Source organism: Onychostoma macrolepis, chromosome 25 (assembly GCF_012432095.1).
Source record: "Onychostoma macrolepis isolate SWU-2019 chromosome 25, ASM1243209v1, whole genome shotgun sequence".
NCBI classification, from domain to species: Eukaryota; Metazoa; Chordata; class Actinopteri; order Cypriniformes; family Cyprinidae; genus Onychostoma; species Onychostoma macrolepis.
In genome coordinates this window covers 23,195,775-23,215,337 of record NC_081179.1, presented here as the reverse complement: position 1 = coordinate 23,215,337, position 19,563 = coordinate 23,195,775, and the positions used below count along the sequence as shown (strand labels likewise).

The 19,563-nt window shown below is 36.6% G+C and overlaps 1 protein-coding gene across 2 annotated transcripts; it reads right to left on the bottom strand.

The window, feature by feature from the left end:
- Positions 1-70: 70 nt before the first annotated feature.
- On the bottom strand, positions 71-19,563 carry cdk10 (cyclin dependent kinase 10). 2 transcript variants are annotated; one of them, XM_058766385.1, is made up of 15 exons: positions 19,191-19,563; positions 17,967-18,199; positions 17,318-17,495; positions 17,157-17,229; positions 16,609-16,680; positions 14,909-15,011; positions 14,730-14,811; positions 10,039-10,106; positions 8,844-8,896; positions 8,452-8,521; positions 8,299-8,358; positions 3,516-3,639; positions 3,270-3,409; positions 455-507; positions 71-370 (listed from the first exon to the last, which is right to left on the bottom strand). In XM_058766385.1, the coding sequence occupies exons 3-15, from the start codon at positions 17,405-17,407 to the stop codon at positions 276-278; spliced, it is 1,083 nt and encodes a 360-aa protein (XP_058622368.1). In that variant the 5' UTR covers positions 17,408-17,495; positions 17,967-18,199; positions 19,191-19,563; the 3' UTR covers positions 71-275. The 2 variants fall into 2 exon arrangements, with proteins under 2 accessions (XP_058622368.1, XP_058622369.1); XM_058766386.1 differs by lacking the exon at positions 17,318-17,495 and having other exon boundaries at positions 19,191-19,561.

Below are 19,563 nucleotides of genomic sequence, written 5' to 3'. Positions count from 1 at the left end.
AGCAGATCAAGCCCACAATCAACACATCAAAGGTGATATTTTTATATAAATGAATCACGCGACGCATTCAGAAAAGAAAACTTTTTTTTTTTTTTTTAAATCTTTGTACAAAAAAAGCAGCAGCATCTGCTCATAACTCCCCTAACTAGGATTTATTTGTATTATCTATACTGTATCTCATGTCTGTAATTTGTACAATATCTTAAGAGTATAAGAACACGGATGTCCTTTAGGAAAGTAAAACGCATCTGTGATGCCATCAGCGCAGCAGGAGGTCATACTTTGCTTCTTTTGGACTGGCTTTCCATCACAGAACCTCCCCGTTTGTTTCTGTGGTGAGGAAACGTGGGCATCAGCTCTGGTTCACAAGCTGCAGAGTGAAACACGGTCAGAAAATCAGCATCTAATACAGAGAAATGTGTAGAACTAAGAAACAAAATAAGCCTGTACTTACGCAAGGGTTTCTCTTTGAAGTAGGAACTATCTAAACAATCTTTCGCTGTGGCTCTGTAAGACACATGTAATCAGTGCATAGCATTATTACACTGAACCAGTACGTGATGTATTTTACAAAGTTTTTTTTTTTTTTTTAACAGTGCAAATAGAATCTATAGCTATTTGCACTGTGTTAAAATAGCAGGATTTTCTGCTATTTATACTACTTATTGCAAACAGTGGCAATTATCTGCACCTCAGTATTGTAGTACTAAATTGTCATGAAACAGTATGCAATAATAATGTATTGAGTGTAAATTACCATTTTAATAGGCATGCACCAAAATGAAAATTCTTGGCTGAAGCTGAACAAAATGAAACACTGGGCCAAAGGCCGAATACGGTTTTTCCGCATTTTTTCCCCATGTATTTTGCCAGTTTTTTTCACCACTGCATAAATTAAATAGCCAAAATATGCTTTTAACTGTTTTGTCTTGCTTTTCTAAGAAAAAAAAAATCAATTACAAAACAACCATATTTACTTAACACTGAACATGTTTTTACATTCTAGCAGACATTATACCAACAAAGCACAATTTAACTTAAATTAAAGGCCATTTTTGAGACCCCCTTCTTGAATCAGGCATGTATATATATTTTTTTACTGTACAAATAAATGCAGCTTTGCTGAGCAGAAGAGAATTATTTTAAAACAGAAAACATTACAATTTGAACACTATGTGTGAATGTTATAATAAACGCATTAATATAGCTGTTGTAACTATTATCATTATTATTGTCTTATTATTTTATATTACAGAACAACAGTATAATACTAACATTTATGAATGTTGATGGAGCTTTTATTTTATAAGTGCTTCTTTTTGTTGACAGCAGGAGATTTATAAATGATTCTCAATATGAATTTGGGAAGATGTTTGTCGCACATATCACATTGTCACATTTCTAAAAAAAATTTCAGTTTAATAAATTTGTTTGCCGAACATTTGGTGCATCCCTAAATGTTCATTCAAATTATTAAATGGATGCCACCTTATTATTGAACATAAATGCCTTTCCGATGTGATATGAGATTTGAAAAGAGAAACAAAAAAGTTTGGCAAAAGGCGGATTCGAACTCGGGTCGATCGCGTCAATAATGACTATAGCTTTACCATCTACATCATTGGAGCCAGTGGCGTGCACAGACCTCCGGAGGGGCAGGGGCGAAATGGCGTTATGTGGGCACAATCGCAAACCGGGTGTTGGGGGTATGGGTTTGGTCCCCCTGGCCAAATGGTGGGCAATATGGCAGAAATATCATATCACGATTTTTTTTTTTTTTTTAAGAAATATCACGGTTCATGATTTTATCACGATTCTTTGTCGTGTTGGTTTTTCTATTTTGCAAGCTGTTTGAGCAGTACAGCCAAACTCTCCCTATTATAAAGACAAAGCCTTTCAAGGTAACAAAATATAAAAAAAGTATGGCGGATATTTAGGCCAAAACGGGTGAAGATAAAATTCTTTGTCATTATTTTATCTTTGTCATTATTTTATCTTTGTTATTAAAAAAACGAGAACAAAGATACACATTACAAATACACATAATATACAAATAAAATAAACAGTGTTTTATTTTCAGGTAGGCTACAATAGGTGTATTCAGCAGGAGAATTCAAGAAACTGAATGAACAAATATAAAAATAAAACACTATAGATTGATTGATATTGATTGATAAAATAGTGTTTTATTTTTATACCATCATTTACTCACTCAGAAGTTGTTTTAAACCTGAATGAGTTTCCTTCTTCTGCTAAACATAAATGCTATTTTGAAGAAGGTGAAAACCAAACAGTTGCTTGTCCACAGTGACTTCCATAGTATTTTTTTCCAATCAAAGTCAATGTGGACCAGCTACTGTTTGGCTACCCCAGATCCTTCAAAACATCTTTTGTGTTTAGCACAAGAAAGAAATTAATACAGGTTTGGGACAACATGTGAGTGAGTAAATAATGACAGAAATACAATTTTAGGGTGAACTATCCCTTTAATGACAGTTGGCAGCATGTTTAGTACTTTCCCTTTAAGACCTGCATGCAATAAACAGACACGCATCCGTTTCTCTCAGCTGTTTACTTTCATTTTAGACATAACCAACTGAGTCTATACATAAACCTTGTGTGTTTTGACTGCCTGATTACTGAACTAAATTATCTTTTGTGCTCTGTTTGACGAGCTTTTCAGTGCACGCGCTTCGGGTGTACAGGCTCAGAAAAAGCGCTGGTCAGAACAGCACACGAATGAAACGTTTAACCAGTAAGGCTTTAAAGCAGATGCAAATAATGTACTTTTGTGATTGTGAATAGGTGCAGTGTCCCGTGAGAGATGTTAATGTGGGCTACGTCGTTTGTACAGTATGATACGGCGGCGCCAGAACTGCAGCTGATTGAATGTGCGCTGTACCACGATATTTCTTCAAAAGCAGATCGTGGAGACATTTTTATCGTCCACGATCAAAAAAATATATCGCACACCCCTACCCTCGGCAGAAATCGCGGCACGTAGACTGATTGGAGCTGTTGTTAATCCATCGTCTTTTGTGTTAATCACACATTGGTGGACGGAATTAGCCTAAATAGTCTCTGCCAACAAGGCAGGCTTTTGCACTTAGCGTAAATAGACACTCTGTCATCTTTATTGATTTGTGTCATAAAAAGTTTATTTCATCTAATGTTTGTCAGATAGATTCAAGACATTTAATGTAACATTTACAATACATTAAAAACCAAATAAATAAGACATGCTAAAATTTACTCGGACTTTGTTTTACCTGCGCTGTGGGTTGTACATGAACAGCAGGTTGAGCAGTCTCAAACCAGCTTCTGATAACCAGGTGAACTTGTTCTTTAAGTTGTTGTAGGGCTGCTTCCTCAGACTGTACTGCCCAACCAACGGCAGGCGCGAGAAGCCCTACAATTCACAAGAAGATGTTTAGAGAGAAAATCTGATGCAGGTTAACCAGAGTCAGGTGCTTGAATGAAAAGTGTTTTCTTGTGTTCTGAAGCCGATCTCGTACCGGCCAGATGCTCTCATTAGGTGTTCCCAACAGCTGGACGATCAAATCCAGCTGCTGGATCTCTGAAGCTCCAGGCAGAAGAGGTTTATGGGCAAGAAGCTCAGCAAAGATGCAGCCAACAGCCCTGCATGAGGAGAACATAAGATCTGTTCATGAAGAACACCACTGGGCTCCTGCTACAGATGTTTCTGAGATATCAATGTCTTACTAAACTGATGCATAACAAAAGACTGATGACATGACAGGATCTACAACTTAAGACTTTAAAGCAACATACAATACATTTTTTGTAGCGCAACCTCTGCTAACTTTAATGATCACTCTTCACAAAAGTGATCATTTCTTTTTTACAGAGCCCTTTACAGGACATTGTGGTGGGAAAAATTCGGGGTGGGAGGAAATGTTTTTTTCAAATGTTTTGTGTTCCCTCGAGAAACTTTGCGTTCCCTCGCGAAACTCTTCCTGGACAAACGCTTCCTGTTTACTTTGCAGCTTGCAGTGGTTATAGCTCGCATGTTCACAATGGAGCGGTTCATAGAGTTTTATTTTGAACTTGGACTCAAATAAATTAATAAGTCAGTGCTTGGTTCAAGGCACGGTTTTGGGACATAATAAAACGCTTAATGTTTTAAAACAGTGACTTGGAGGACCAAATTCGATAAAGCTGATACAATTATTAGGCTAATATTAATAACCTTATTAATAATATTACTAAGCAGAATAGCCCAGAATATGAACGCAACACCCTGCACGTAGCCTAAGCTTTTTCTCCCCCATAAAATGCTTAAGGTAGGCTATAATGAAAACGGTGATTTAAAAATACCAAATCCGTTGCATTCATATTCTGGGCTATTCTCCTTTATTAATAGTAATATTATTAATAAGGTTATTAATATAAACCTAACAATCTTATTAGTATTTATTATTATCGAATTTGGTCCTAATGTCACTGTTTTAAAACATTAAGCCACATTAAGCGTTTTATTATGTCCCAAAACCGTGCTTGCGAGAGAACGCAAATATCTTTGCAAGGGAACACAAAAGTTTTCCGAGAGAACGCAAAACATTTGAAAAATTTTTTCCTCCCACCCTGAATTTTTTCCATTCACCCCAAATTTTTCCCACCACAATGTCCTGTAAAGGGCTCCGTACTTTTTAATTGAAAGGTATGTTTGCTATCAAAACTTTTGCAGTTTTCCCCTCCATCAGCTAGCTGAGCCTCTCTCGCTCTCATACAGGCCTTGTTTACGTTCTCTCTCGGCATGATGACGATATATATATATACACACAGTATAGTGGTGCTTGAAAGTCTGTGAACCCTTTAGAATTTTCTATATTTCTGCATTAATATAACACAAAAGATCATTAAGTTTTCACACAAGTTATGAAAGTTGACAAAGAGAACCCAATCAAACAATTGAGATGAAAATATATACTTTGTCATTTATTTGTTCAGGAAAATGATCAATCTGTGAGTGGCAAAAGTATATGAACCTCTAGGATTCACAGTTTAATTTGAAGGTGACTTTAGAGTCGGTCTGTTCAGAGGTGTTTTCATTCAGTGGATTGACTATCAGGTGTTTTATTTAAAGAAAAGGGATCTATCAAATCCGATCATGTTTGTGGCAGTGTATCATGGCACGCACAAAGTAGATTACTGAGGACCTCGGAAAAAAGAGTTGATGATGCTCATCAGGCAGGAAAGGCTTACAAAACCATCTCTAAAGAGTCTGGACTCCACAAATCCACAGTCAGACAGACTGTGTACAAATGGAGGAAATTCAAGACCCTCTCCAGAAGTGGTCGACCAACAAATATCACTCCAAAAACAAGACGTGTAATGGTCCGCGAGGTTACAAAGGAAGCCAGGGTAACTTCTAAGTAACTAAAGGAGTTTCTCTCATTGGCTAATGTTAATGTTCACGACTCCACCATCAGAAGAACACTGAACAACCATGGTGTGCATCGCAGAGTTGCAAGAAAGCCACTGTTCTCCATAAAGAACATTGCTGCCCATCTGCAGTTTGCTAAAGATCATGAGGACTATTGGAGACATGTTTTGAGGACAGATGAGACCAAAATAGATTTTTTTATGAGAAGCATTACGTTTGGAGAAAACAACACACTGCATTCCAGCTTAAGAATCTCATCCCATCTGTGAAACATGGTGGTGGTAGTATCAGGGCTTGGGCCTGTTTTGCTGCATCTTGGCCAGGATAGCCTGCCATCACTGAGTCAAAGACCAGACCTTAATCCAATTAAAATGTTGTGGAAGGACCTAAGCAAGCAGTTCATAGGAGGAAACCCACCAACATCACAGAGAGTTAAAGTGGTTCTGCACTGAGGAATGGGCTCAAACTCCTATATAGCAGTTTCAAGAAACATTTAACCGAAGTTACTGCTGCAAAAGGGAGTCACACCAGATACTGAAGGCAAAGATTCACATACTTTTGTCACTCACAGATGTGTAACACTGTCATTTTCTCAATTAATAAATGACAAAGTATATGTTTTTGATTGGATTCTCTGTCTACTTTCAGGGTGGTGTTTTGGGTTATATGTATGTAGAAATATAGAAAATTCTGCAGGTTTCACAAACTTTCAAGCAGCACTGTATATATATATATATATATATATTATATAAATACACACACAAACAAATTTAGTGCTGCCAATCGATTAATCGCGATTAATCGCATCCAAAATAAAAGTTTTTGTTTACATATATACACACACACACATATATATATATATATATGTGTGTGTGTACTGTATATTTATTATGTATACATAAATACAAACACATGCATGTATATTTAAGACAAATATGTTATGTTTAGATATTAAATATATTTATATATAATATAAAACATAAGAGTATAAATATATAAATGTATATACATTTAAATAATGTATATACCGTGTGCATGTGTATTTATATGTACATAATAAATATACACAGTACACACACATGTAAACAAAAACTTTTATTTTGGATGTGATTAATCGTGATTAATAGTTTGACAGCACTAATAAATACAAATATTTAAGTATTTTGACAGCATCAAAGGTAGAATAGTTTTCACCAGGTATTCCAATGTTAAACATGATTATTTAAAAAAAACTGTTGAAATAAAGCAAACAGTACAAGAAAAACATGTACTGTTGATTAACAACCTCAGAGCTCACAGCAGGTCTGTCTGCAAAGGTGCCTAATTTATCGTTAAAAATCAATTTGTCTATGGAGAAAAATAAAGTTGAGTTGAGTTGATTGTTTTAGTTAAAAATGAGTTTCTACTGCCACAATCACACAGTCTAATTTTGATAGTGTCTCTACGCTGCTCGATTGCTGCCATATGGTTTTAATATGTTCCTAGTCAAGCTTACACTACCAGCCAAAAGTTTTTGGACAGTTATACTGTGGGGATCCACATGCACATGTTCTTTGACTGTCCACTTATCAGTACATTTACGGATAAGGTTTTTCTAATGGTCTCAGAACTTTGTGTGTGGTTTATTCCTAAACATCCCAATATTTGTTTACTGAATGATGATTCTGATCTTAATTTGAACATTTACCAATGCAGAATATTTCACACCGCATTAACTGCAGCCAAGAAGACAATTTTTAAAATTTGGTCTGAACCCACATTCCCGGCTGACAAAATGTGGCTTATAGAACTAAATAATATTGCGCTGTTAGAGCGTTCAACGGCAAGAATTAACAGAGCTAAACCTAGAACAATTAAGGCATGGTCAGAATTTATTGAGAAACTTTCTTATATAATAACTAGATAGACTAAAATATAGTGAAAGATAAATAGTTGGTATTTCAGGTGTGTATAAATGTGGCTTTTTTTTTTCTCCCCTTCTTTTCTTTAATGCAAACCCTGACTTGTATATAGTTACTGTAAGCCATGTATGCTAGCTTTGTTCTACAATAAATAAACAAAGTTTTTGGACAGTTAGATTTAATGTTTTTTAAAGAATTCTCTTCTGCTCACCAAGCTTGCATATATTTGATCCAAAATACAGCAAAAGCAGTAATATTGTGAAATATTTTTTATTATTTGAAATAACTGCTTTCTATTTGAATACATTTTAAAATGTAATTTATTCCTGTGATCAAAGCATCATTACTCCAGTCTTCAGTGTCACATGATCCTTCAGAAATCATTATAATATGTTGATTTGCTGTTTAAGAAACATTTATTATTATTACCAATATTTAAAACAGTTGAGTACATTTTTTTTTTTTCAGGATTCTTGAATAGAAAGATCCAAACATCAGCATTTATCTGAAATAAAAAGCTTTTGTAACATTATACACTATACCATTAGTGCTTGGAGTCAGTGTGTATATATATATATATATATATATATATATATATATATATATATATATATATATATATATATAAATTCTGTTCTTCTGAAGTTTCTATTCATTAAAGAAACCTGAAAAAATTCTACTCAGCTGTTTCCAGCATAATAATGCTAATGAATGTTTTTTGAGCAGCAAATCATAATACTACAATGATTTCTGAAGGATCATGTGACTGGAGTAATGATGTTATTAAGGACAAATAAAGGATCAAATAAATGCAGACGTGGTGAGCAGAAGAGAATTCTTTAAAAAACATAAAAATATTACTGTCCAAAATCTTTTGACTGGTAGTGTACGTCTTGGGTCTCTCGCGTCCCTCTCTGTTTTTCCACTCTGTCTTGAGTAATAACTAAAAAGGCAATCTGATTGCATAACACTCGTGCGTCCAGATCTCACCACATGTCCAGAGCTGTGGTCTGCGTCTTGGTCCCTAGGAGGAGCTCTGGGGCTCGATACCTGTGAAGAAAACATTGTCAGTGATGGAAAGAGGGATTTGAAGGATTAGCAGGATGATAGAGAGACTAATCAGCATGGAGTTCATCTGCTTACCACAGTGTAACTACTCGAGGAGTCATGGGCTGTAACGGGATACCGTAAACACGCGCCAGACCGAAGTCAGCTGTGGAAAAACCACCAGACATCCATCACTGACAGGATACAGAAGATTACTGGGTTTCCTATTCAGAACACGTGGGTGAACCTCAGAACATGTCTAAACCATGCTTTAACCCAAAATCAAGAAACAAATATATGTATACAAATATATTATACATAAAGAAAATTAAGCCTGATTTCAAAAGCATTACAATTTTTCACATTGTGGCATTATTTATTTTATTTATTAAATCACATTTTCCCTGCAAATTCTCACTATTCTCATGATTCTGTAATAATCGCCTATGTTTTAATTTATGAAAGGATAATTATTTCTTTTCACTCACCTATCTTTACACAGCCCTTGTCTGTCATCAATAGATTGGAAACCTTCAAATCCCTTTGATAAAAATCACCAGTATCAATATGAGAATTAAGAAAACTCATTATCAGAAGTTCAACATTATTTAGATTTAATCATCGGTCTCATAAACGTGGGAAGGAAAATTATTTTGGGTCATTCTGTCAAATCAACCCCATTTCAAAAATTTCCCTGGCTCAAATTTTTGATTTTGCTAATATATTTTCTGAAGAAAGATATACATATATGCGACACTAATTCTTCAGACATTCTGCTTTAAATACAATAAGCATCAGCTGTAAACAAAGTGACCAACATTTGCTTTTTTCAGCCACTGAAAATATTAATATTCAACCATCTGGAGCTTCATTGAGGTCCCATATCTCTGGGACTGAATCATGTAGGGCCTTGAAAATGAAGATTCCATTTATTCCATTTATTAAGAACTAGAATCTAAAATCATATTGCGATATCTTTAATACTTATTGAGTTATAGGCACACAAACTTTGAAAAAAAGACACTCAGGCAGGTTATGTTCAAAGCAGTTGTTTTGACAGAAGGAAAATATACATTTCTAGTTTTGCAACTAACTTTGCAAAAATATGATACTTCTTGGAATGTCTGAAAAGCAAATAATGTGACTCATATCTGGCTTTTAAGACCCAACATCTAAAAGGGCAGTAAGATACCTTTAATACTGCTTGAGTTACAGGCATGCAAACTTTTCTTTCTCAGCTGTTTTGGTTCACTTAAGACATAACCGACTGTGTTTACCAGAAGAATACGTGCCATAGCGGGTATTTAAACATAACTTTGTGTGTATGTTTCCGTTCAAAGAGAAGTGAAAGAGGAATCAATCTGTGTGAATCGCGCCTCTCTCTCTCTGCGGGTAAAAAAAAACAGCGCGCATGTTCTCTTTTGCTTGAATGGTTTACAATTGTTTGAATGTGTAAATTGGCAAGACAAAACACGTGTGAATTATAAACTTTCACTCTATGATGGTTAAACTCAACAGTTAACCCGCGAATCACATGCGTGCCGAACCGTGGGGTCTGGTCTGTACGGATCACGGATCATCTACGAGCCGTTGCATCCCAAACCCTTTTGCAATTTTACTGTGCAGCTGAAGACATGGAAATGTTTTAGTGAAGGGAACAAGCCTGAATGAACACACTCTGACCTGTGAAGAATGAAGTTGTGATGTAAATATGCCAGTCCTTTGAGCAGCTGAAGAACTATACACTTCACCTGTGCAAAACAAACAAACAAAATAATAACATTAATAACATGAATAATAATGTATCCTTGACACTGGATTAAATATATACAGTTTAACCTGTCAAAAAGTTTTTACAAGTATGGTGTGAAGATAGTCAAACCACAATTTGTTGTTGATCTGAAAAATGCTGTAGGAGGAGTTTAAGTATGTTTTCAATGAAATGACGGACAGCAAATGAGGCAATGCTGGTCTCACTTTAAATGCATAACACAAGTGCCGATGACACATACCAGAGCGTTGGAAAAATACAGAATTTTATTGCAAAACTAAAACAGGCCGACGGTAATACAGATGAATCAGGAACACAGAGTATTCACAACATGGCCCAATTAATGTTTTTCAGATTTAATGACCTGTACTGTCATAGCTGATGCCATACAGCGGGTAAAATATGTATTGAACACATCACCATTTCCCTCAGTAAATATGTTTCTAAAAGTGCTGTTGACATGAAATTTTCACCAGATGTCGTTAACCACCAAAGTAATCCATACATACAAATAAAACAAAACAATTAATTTCAGAAATTAAGTTATGTGTAATAAAATGGAATGACACAGGGAAAAAAGTATTAAACTTCTGAAATGTATTTAATACTTTGTACAAAAGCCTTTGTTGGCAATGACAGCTTCAAGACGCCTCCTGTAGGAGAAACTAGTCGCATGCATTGCTCAGGTGTGATTTTGGTCCATTCTTCCACAGAGTCTTCAAATCTTGAAGGTTTTGTGATCTCTTCTATGAACTCTGATCTTTAGTTCTTATTTTCTATTGGGTTCAAGTCAGGTGATTCGCTGGCCGTTCTAGCAGCTTTATTTTCCTTCTCTGAAACCAATCGAGAGTTTCCTTGGCTGTGATTGGGATCACTGTCACCCTGTAGGGGTTGGGACTGAAGCTAATATTCATTTCCACTGACGAGGGGCAGGATTGCTTTCTAATTACTGATAGATTTCAGCTGGTGTCTTGGCTTTCCATGCCTTTTTGCACCTCCCTTTCTTCATGTGTTCAATACTTTTTCCATTTTATTACACAGAACTTCATTTCTGAACTTATTTTTGTTTTGTTTTCTTTGTGTGTATGAATTACTTGAAATTTTCCCCAGATGTCGGTAACAACCCATGTCAACAGCACTTTTAGAAACATATTTACTGGGAAAATGGTGACGTGTTCAATACTTATTTTACCAGCTGTATATATCAAAGCATTACGAACATCCTCAGCCTCACTTTACATTTCTGTTCTCTAACAAATTTGCCGATGCATTATATAAGAACAGTTTGGCATATCAAAAAGCTTTTAATAACTTTTGATCATGATGAGGAAGAGTTTAAAACAGCATGTTTATTTTTTTGTTGTTGTTGTTGGTCACACTTTATATTAGGTGGCCTTAACTACTATGTACTTACATCAAAAAATAAGTACAATGTAATTATTGTGTTCATACTGTATTGCAAAACACTTCTGCTGCTATAGAGGTGTGATTCGGGTAAGGTTAGGGACAGGTTTGGTGGTATGGGTAGGTTTAAGGGTGGGTTAAGGTGTAATTGATGGTTCAACAGTGTAATTATAAATGTAATTACAGAAATTAATTACAGATGTAACTACATATAGGTATTTCTTAAAACTATAAGTACAATGTAAAAACATGTATGTACACAATAAGTGCATTGTATCAAATTATTTATTTAAATGTAAGTACACAGTAGTTAAGGCCACCTAATATAAAGTGGGACCGAAATTCTTGTAGGGCAAAAGTTGAAACCACATTCGACTCTACAGACTTCTGTAGATGCATAGATGTTCTGTTTAGACTTTGAAATATAAGAACTCCACTAATGTACTACACATACAGGTGCTGGTCATATAATTAGAATATCATCAAAAAGTTGATTTATTTCACTAATTCCATTCAAAAAGTGAAACTTGTATATTATATTCATTCATTACACACAGACTGATATATTTCAAATGTTTATTTCTTTTAATTTTGATGATTAGAGCTTACAGCTCATGAAAGTCAAAAATCAGTATCTCAAAATATTAGAATATTACTTAAGACCAATACAAAGAAAGGATTTTTAGAAATCTTGGCCAACTGAAAAGTATGAAAATGAAAAGTATGAGCATGTACAGCACTCAATACTTAGTTGGGGCTCCTTTTGCCTGAATTACTGCAGCAATGCGGCGTGGCATGGAGTCGATCAGTCTGTGGCACTGCTCAGGTGTTATGAGAGCCCAGGTTGCTCTGATAGTGGCCTTCAGCTCATCTGCATTGTTGGGTCTGGTGTCTCTCATCTTCCTCTTGACAATACTCCATAGATTCTCTCTGGGGTTCAGGTCAGGTGAGTTTGCTGGCCAATCAAGCACAGTAACACTATGGTCATTGAACCAGCTTTTGGTACCTTTGGCAGTGTGGGCAGGTGCCAAGTCCTGCTGGAAACACCACAGTCATCGGCCTCATCCAGGACGGCGACGAGTCTGCTTACAGACAAGAGGTTGAGCAGCTGGCTGTCTGGTGCAGTCACAACAACCTGGAGCTGAACACGCTCAAAACTGTGGAGATGATAGTGGACTTCAGGAGAAACCCCTCCTCTCCCCACTCACCATCATGAACAGCACTGTGGCTGCAGTGGAGTCATTCAGGTTCCTGGGCACCACCATCTCTCAGGACCTGAAGTGGGACAATCACATTGACTCCATCGTGAAAAAGGCCCAGCAGAGGTTGTACTTCCTTCGTCAGCTGAAAAGTTCAACCTGCCACAGGAGCTGCTGAAACAGTTTTATTCAGCTGTTATTGAGTCGGTTCTGTGCTCCTCCATAACTGTCTGGTTTGGGTCAGCCAGCAAATCAGATTTAAGAAGACTTCAACGGACTGTTAGGACAGCAGAAAAGATCATTGGTGTGCACCTGCCCAGCCTTCAGGACTTGTACAACTCCAGAGTGAAGAAACGGGCAGGTAACATCATCAAAGACCCCTCTCACCCCGGACACAACCTGTTTGCACTTCTCCTTCAGGCAGACGCTACAGATCTCTGTGCACTAGAACATCTAGGCATAAAACAGTTTTTTCCCCCATGCCATCTCCAGCTTAAATAGCTTAAATAGCTAACACGTGGATCATTACCTGTGTTCTGTAATTCATTCTGTAATTCATTCTCCATCTTTAATTATTGCCTCCCTCTCAAGTATAATGTAAATACACATACATATGTTTATCTATACAGCTGTATATAGAGTAAATAATGCACAAATCTGTACATAAATCTACTGTTCCAGATTCATACTTATTATTATTATGATTATCATCCATTGTTAAGTCTTACTATTTAAATGTTTTTTTTCTGTTCTCATGTCAGATGTGTATTTATGTATGTATGTATGTATGTATGTATGTATGTATGTACCAGGAGCACCTTAAAACCACAACAAATTCCTCGTGTGTTTGCGCACACCTGGCGAATAAAGCTAATTCTGATTCTGATTCTGATTCTGAAAATGAAATCAACATCTCCATAAAGCTTGTCAGCAGAAGGAAGCATGAAGTGCTCTAAAATTTCCTGGTAGATGGCTGCGTTGACTGTGGACTTCAGAAAACACAGTGGACCAACACCAGCAGATGACATGGCAGCCCAAATCATCACTGACTGTGGAAACTTCACACTGGACTTCAAGCAACATGGACTCTGTGCCTCTCCACTCTTCCTTCAGACTCTGGGACCTTGATTTCCAAATGAAATGTAAAATTTACTTTCATCTGAAAAGAGGACTTTGGACCACTGAGCAACAGTCCAGTTCTTTTCTCCACAGCCCAGGTAAGATGCTTCTGACGTTGTCTCTGGTTCAGAAGTGGCTTGGTAGCCCTTTTCCTGAAGACGTCTGAGCGTGGTGACTCTTGATGCACTGACTCCAGCTTCAGTTCTCTCCTTGTGAAGCTCTCCCAAGTGTTTGAATCGGCTTTGCTTGACAGTATTCTCAAGCTTGCGGTCATCCCTGTTGCTTGTGCACCTTTTCCTACCCAAATTCTTCCTTCCAGTCAACTTTGCATTTAATATGCTTTGATACAGCACTCTGTAAACAGCCACACCTTTCAGTAATGACCTTCTGTGACTTACCCTCTTTGTGGAGGGTGTCAATGTTCGTCTTCTGGATCATTGCCAAGTCAGCAGTCTTCCCCATTATTGTGGTTTCAAAGAACAAGAGATACCCAGAATTTATACTGTAGGGATGGTCATTTATTCAAACTCAAATGTAAATATTCTAATATTTTGAGATACTGATTTTTGACTTTCATGAGCTGTAAACTCTAATCATCAAAATTAAAAGAAATAAACATTTGAAAGATATCAGTCTGTGTGTAATGAATGAATATAATATACAAGTTTCACTTTTTGAATGGAATTAGTGAAATAAATCAACTTTTTGATGATATTCTAATTATATGACCAGCACCTGTATATGAACTCTACACACTACTGCATTTGTACTGTTTGTCTGCCCAGTGTCTGCGCCTACCAACTACAGAATCACAATCTATTCTGATTCTGATTTATGACATAGCATTTCAGACTGAATATGAGGGCATTCGTCAAACGCACCTGAGCTTCAGAGAACGGCGACTGCATGTTCTCCAGCAGACTGGCCAGATCCTGCTCACAGTAACTCATCACCAGAAAGAGGCTGACATTAAAAATAATAAGGTATTATGAAATAAGACACGGTACAACAAGACTTATTCACAATATGTAAATGTACAATATACATTTTCTTCAGTCACCTCTCCAAATGGCTTCCCACCACCACTTCTTTCAGCTCCACAATGTTTGGGTGTCTCAATCTGATCAGTAAGTTAATTTCCCTCAGACTGCTGATCGGAATCCCTAAATACAGATATACAAAATAAATACCATTCAAGAGTTCTCTTTCTACAGATAGTCAGTTGGTTATATTAACTGGGATTGTCAAGCTCCAACAAAAAGCACCCATATGACTTGTGTGCCATATTCCAAATCGTTATACACTAGTTGTGTGTGTGGACACACATTTAATACACTGAAAATCTTGCCTTTAGTCCTGACTGCCTATGTGTTCACTCACACTTCCATATTAAACCCTCTTTTCACCGTTATTAACTCATCACTTTCCAACACCAAAGAGTTTCAAGCTGGCAGTGATCAAAGCCTTTAACCACACAGCTTGCTCCTGGAGAATTAGTTAATTATCTCAAATCTTCCATTTATACTGAAAATATTAGAAAAATAGTGGTGTCACACTCAACTATGCTTATCTTTGCAGAGAAACAGTTTCAGTGAAGCATTTTAGTCAGAATTCAGGCCTTATCATAGTACAGTGACTGCGCTTTTTAAAGTTTATTTTCCCTTCTAGTACTGCCTTTAACACTTAGACCACAACATTTTGTCTTGAGAATTTTGTTTGGCACAGATTCCACCTATCTGATCGCTACCAGTTTGTTTGTGCTAACGAAGAAATGTCAGGCCAAGCACAGGTTAAATATAGAGTGCCACAAGGATCGGTATTAGGTCCGCTTTTTTATTGTATGCGCATCTCCTGAGGGAGATTATCAGGAAACTTGGAATCACTTGAAAACATGAGATGCTAGAATATAATTTGTCATTTTATTATCTCTACAATGGCTACCTCTCAGATCGGGTATCGACTTTAAAAAATGACTTACAAAGCCTTGAATGGCCTCGCTTCCCAGTAATTATGCAATCCTCTATCATGATATAATCCATCGTAATCGCTACAGGTGCAAAATTCCGGCTTGTTGATAGCACGCTAGGTGCTGCCTTGGTCAGTGTCACTTCCCTCAATAAATGTTGACGTCTACAATCACAACCTGCGCCACATGACTGCTGTAGCTAAATGATTACTTTTCTGCACCCCTCTTTTAACCACGTGAAGGACAAACAGCTGCCCAAACTACGTCTGCCTAATCTGTAAATCCGAGACAAAACTCAAAGACAGTTTAATTTTCACAATCTGAACAATATAGTGTATACCCAGAGTTTTTCGTTCCTTGCCACAGTCACCTCTGGCTTGCTCACTGAGGGATTAAAAGACTACTGCAGCTCCCTGATAAAAATACTTCAACCTCTAATCTCATACCAAGAAATTAGTTATTTTCTATTAGAGTAATGAGAGATATCACGTAGTAATCCACTCAGTAAAGCAGCTTTGAAGCTGTGTATTGTCAAAAGGTGCTATACAAATAAACCTGATTGACTTGTGAGTACATCTAAGAACCGTTGAAGTTTTTGTGTGTAATGAAGGCCAGCTAATAAGAGCTGTACAGGTAAACCTCAGTTTCTACTTTTCCCTATTTGGACAAAATTACTATCAGATGGATGCAACTTAATCTTTAACGGACAGGAGGAAAGCAAACTTTTCAGTGAATAGCAACTGGTGGAAAAGAGCGACAAACAAGACTGCTTTCCATTTTAAGATCCAACTGACCATCTTTCTCTTTATCCATTCGCACTTTCTTCAGGGCAACAATTTCATTTGTCCTTGTATCACATGCTCGGTCTGTAAATCATAAAACAATTAATAAATTAATCAAGAAATTTAAATCTTCCCTGCTGAAAAAAAAATTAAAAAATACAATAGAAACCATCATAGAAATTCTAATGGTTTCCACTAAAAATACCATTACAAACCATCAGCTTTTAACCATTAAAAAATGGTTTCCTGTAGTGTGTTTTGGGACATATTCCATTAGAATTTAGTGGTTTTAACAAGCCACAAATAAAAGGTGACCAATTACCAGTAGAGACCCACATTACACTACAGTTTCCATTAAAACCAATGCAAGACCCATTATAACCAGTAAAACAATTACAAATTCTGTGATGGTGTCTATAGTTTTTTCTCAGCTGGGTTGTCAGGCAGCACAACAACTGTTTGAAAATAATGCTATTTAAGGACGACAGATCACGGATATACTGATACACGATATTTGAATTAATATGTGATATATTTGACCATCATTCTGTGAGACTCACACACGATTCCATAAGTTCCTTCTCCAATCCGGTTCATCTTCTCAAACTCCTTCACACTCCTGCACTTCCCCAACTACACACATCACGCAGAAACAACGCAATAAATGCTTATGTATCTCATGTTTGATCATAAAAACAGTTTATTAGACAGCAGGTCTCACCCGTTCTCTGTGTGGTATTACAAACGTCTTGTTGGTTTTTAAAGATTTCAGCTTTAACGGCTCTAGATCTGCCTCTGCTGCGTTTTCCATCTCCAATCACTCCACGTGCGCCCGGATCAATGATTAAAGCGCATATATAACACTTTACTGAACGTTTCCACGTAAAGAGAGAGCAAATCTAGAGAGGAGAGGAAGAGAAACTCCGTGAAAGCTTCCAGTCGCTCACTTGAGTGGACAACTGTCAGCGTTCAATGAGTTTCTCTGCTCGCGCAACACTAATTAATAAAAAGCAAATCACGCACACTAAATGAGACTGGCTAAAAAAAAAATAATAATAAATAAATAAAAAGCGACGAAGTCAGAAGATATTTGTAATTGATTTATTTGTGATTCAAAGTGATAAATTAATTTGCATTTTTATTTAGTTTTATTTTCTCGTGTTCTTTTATTATTTAAATAACAGTAGATTAATAGTTGAAGTGTATAAAATAGGCATGTGTTTTAAATATTAATTATTTGTAGAATTATATTAATAATGATTATTTATGATACAAACAACGCTGTCACGTGGTAGCCTACTTGTTACTTTTTACGTAGCTGGTGTAACATTTACCCCCATGACTACATTAATAACATTTTAATTTCATACCTGTGTAAATCAGGCTGTGCCCGTGACAAAACGACCCCGGCCAACAACCACCGGACCCCCCAGGGGCCGCGGCTCTTTATTAGCGTCCGCTATCTTCAGACGCACCGGCGTTTCTAAGAGGTTCTCTCGAGACGGAGCTGTGATGATGATCAGCGGCACAGCAGAGTTATTAAACGATGAAGGTGGTGTTGATGAAGAAGATGAAGATGAATCAGTGCTAAGAGACCGCTCCACTGTGGAAGTTAAAACAAGGAAAAACATGTAAATAACAGTGGCAGTGACATTACACACACACACACACACACACACACACACACACACACACATATACTATATATATATATATATATATATATATATATATATAAAGAGTTCAGATGCAAAAGCCTCTAAGTGCCGTCTGAAATTTTCTAAATGAGCGTTTTTATCAGGCTCCTATATTTATGTTCAGTCAGTTGTATAGAAAAGGACCTATACATTGCCATTAGAGTAAAATTACTGAACCTAAACACAGGAGCCTGATAAAAATGCTCATTTTAGATGAAAATGTCAGACGGCACTTAGAGGCTTTTGTATCTCTTCATATATTAAATTATCTCTCTCTCTCGATACAATATAATATATTGTATATATTGAGAGAATTTATATATATATATATATATATATATATATATATTTTTTTTTTTTTTTTTTTTTTTGAGAGAGAGAGCTACTCTCTCAAAGCCTGCTACACAATTTGGTACAAATAAATATATAAATATAGCGCTGTTAATTGCATTTTACTCTAGTAAAACCTGATTAACCATAATGTAAATGGAAATATTTTACATTATATTTTACATATTTTACCATTATACAGCCTAAATACGCTGCACTGAAAACGGACAGGACATTTTTACTTTGTGAACAGTTTCTTGTGTTGTTTAGCTTTTCTCTAATAACCCTGAAGTGCACTCTCCTTTAAATAGGATTACAGGGAAGTTTACGTCAGAAGAAAAACACAATAGCTTAACCTAATTAATCCGGGACAGACAGACAGACTGACACAATCTAGTGTAGTTCAAATGAAGTTCATATTCATATTCAGTTCATATTCATATTCATATTTATATTCATATTATATTAATGTCTGATTGGAAGTGTTAAATAGTCCTTCCCGTTACCTCTGGTTTCTTAGAAAAAAGTGAATATAATATATCACCGATAAAGTGAATATAATGTTACCTGGGAGAACCTGCTTTCTCGGAGCAGAGCCCATTCCCCATCACGCACTGAAATGAATCCCTCCGGAACCAATCTGCTGCTCCATGTGAGTCCTCTGAGCTGATGGTGGGCTCACAGTCCTGATCCACTCTCAGTCTCGCACACACTGCAGGGATTCCCCATCTAACCACAAGAAGTCACTTCACCAGGTCTCCGACGTGAACTGTTTTTTTGTTTTTTAATAGGCTTAGGCGCAGAGAACCGGTTCTTATTCTTACTCAGGCATTTGGCTCCGTTAGAGGTTATCTAACGTGCATTTTCCCCGAAACCTAGGATAGGGAATACTGTAGACTACTAAATGCACTGAGTCTCCTGCAGTAGGCAATACTCGTGC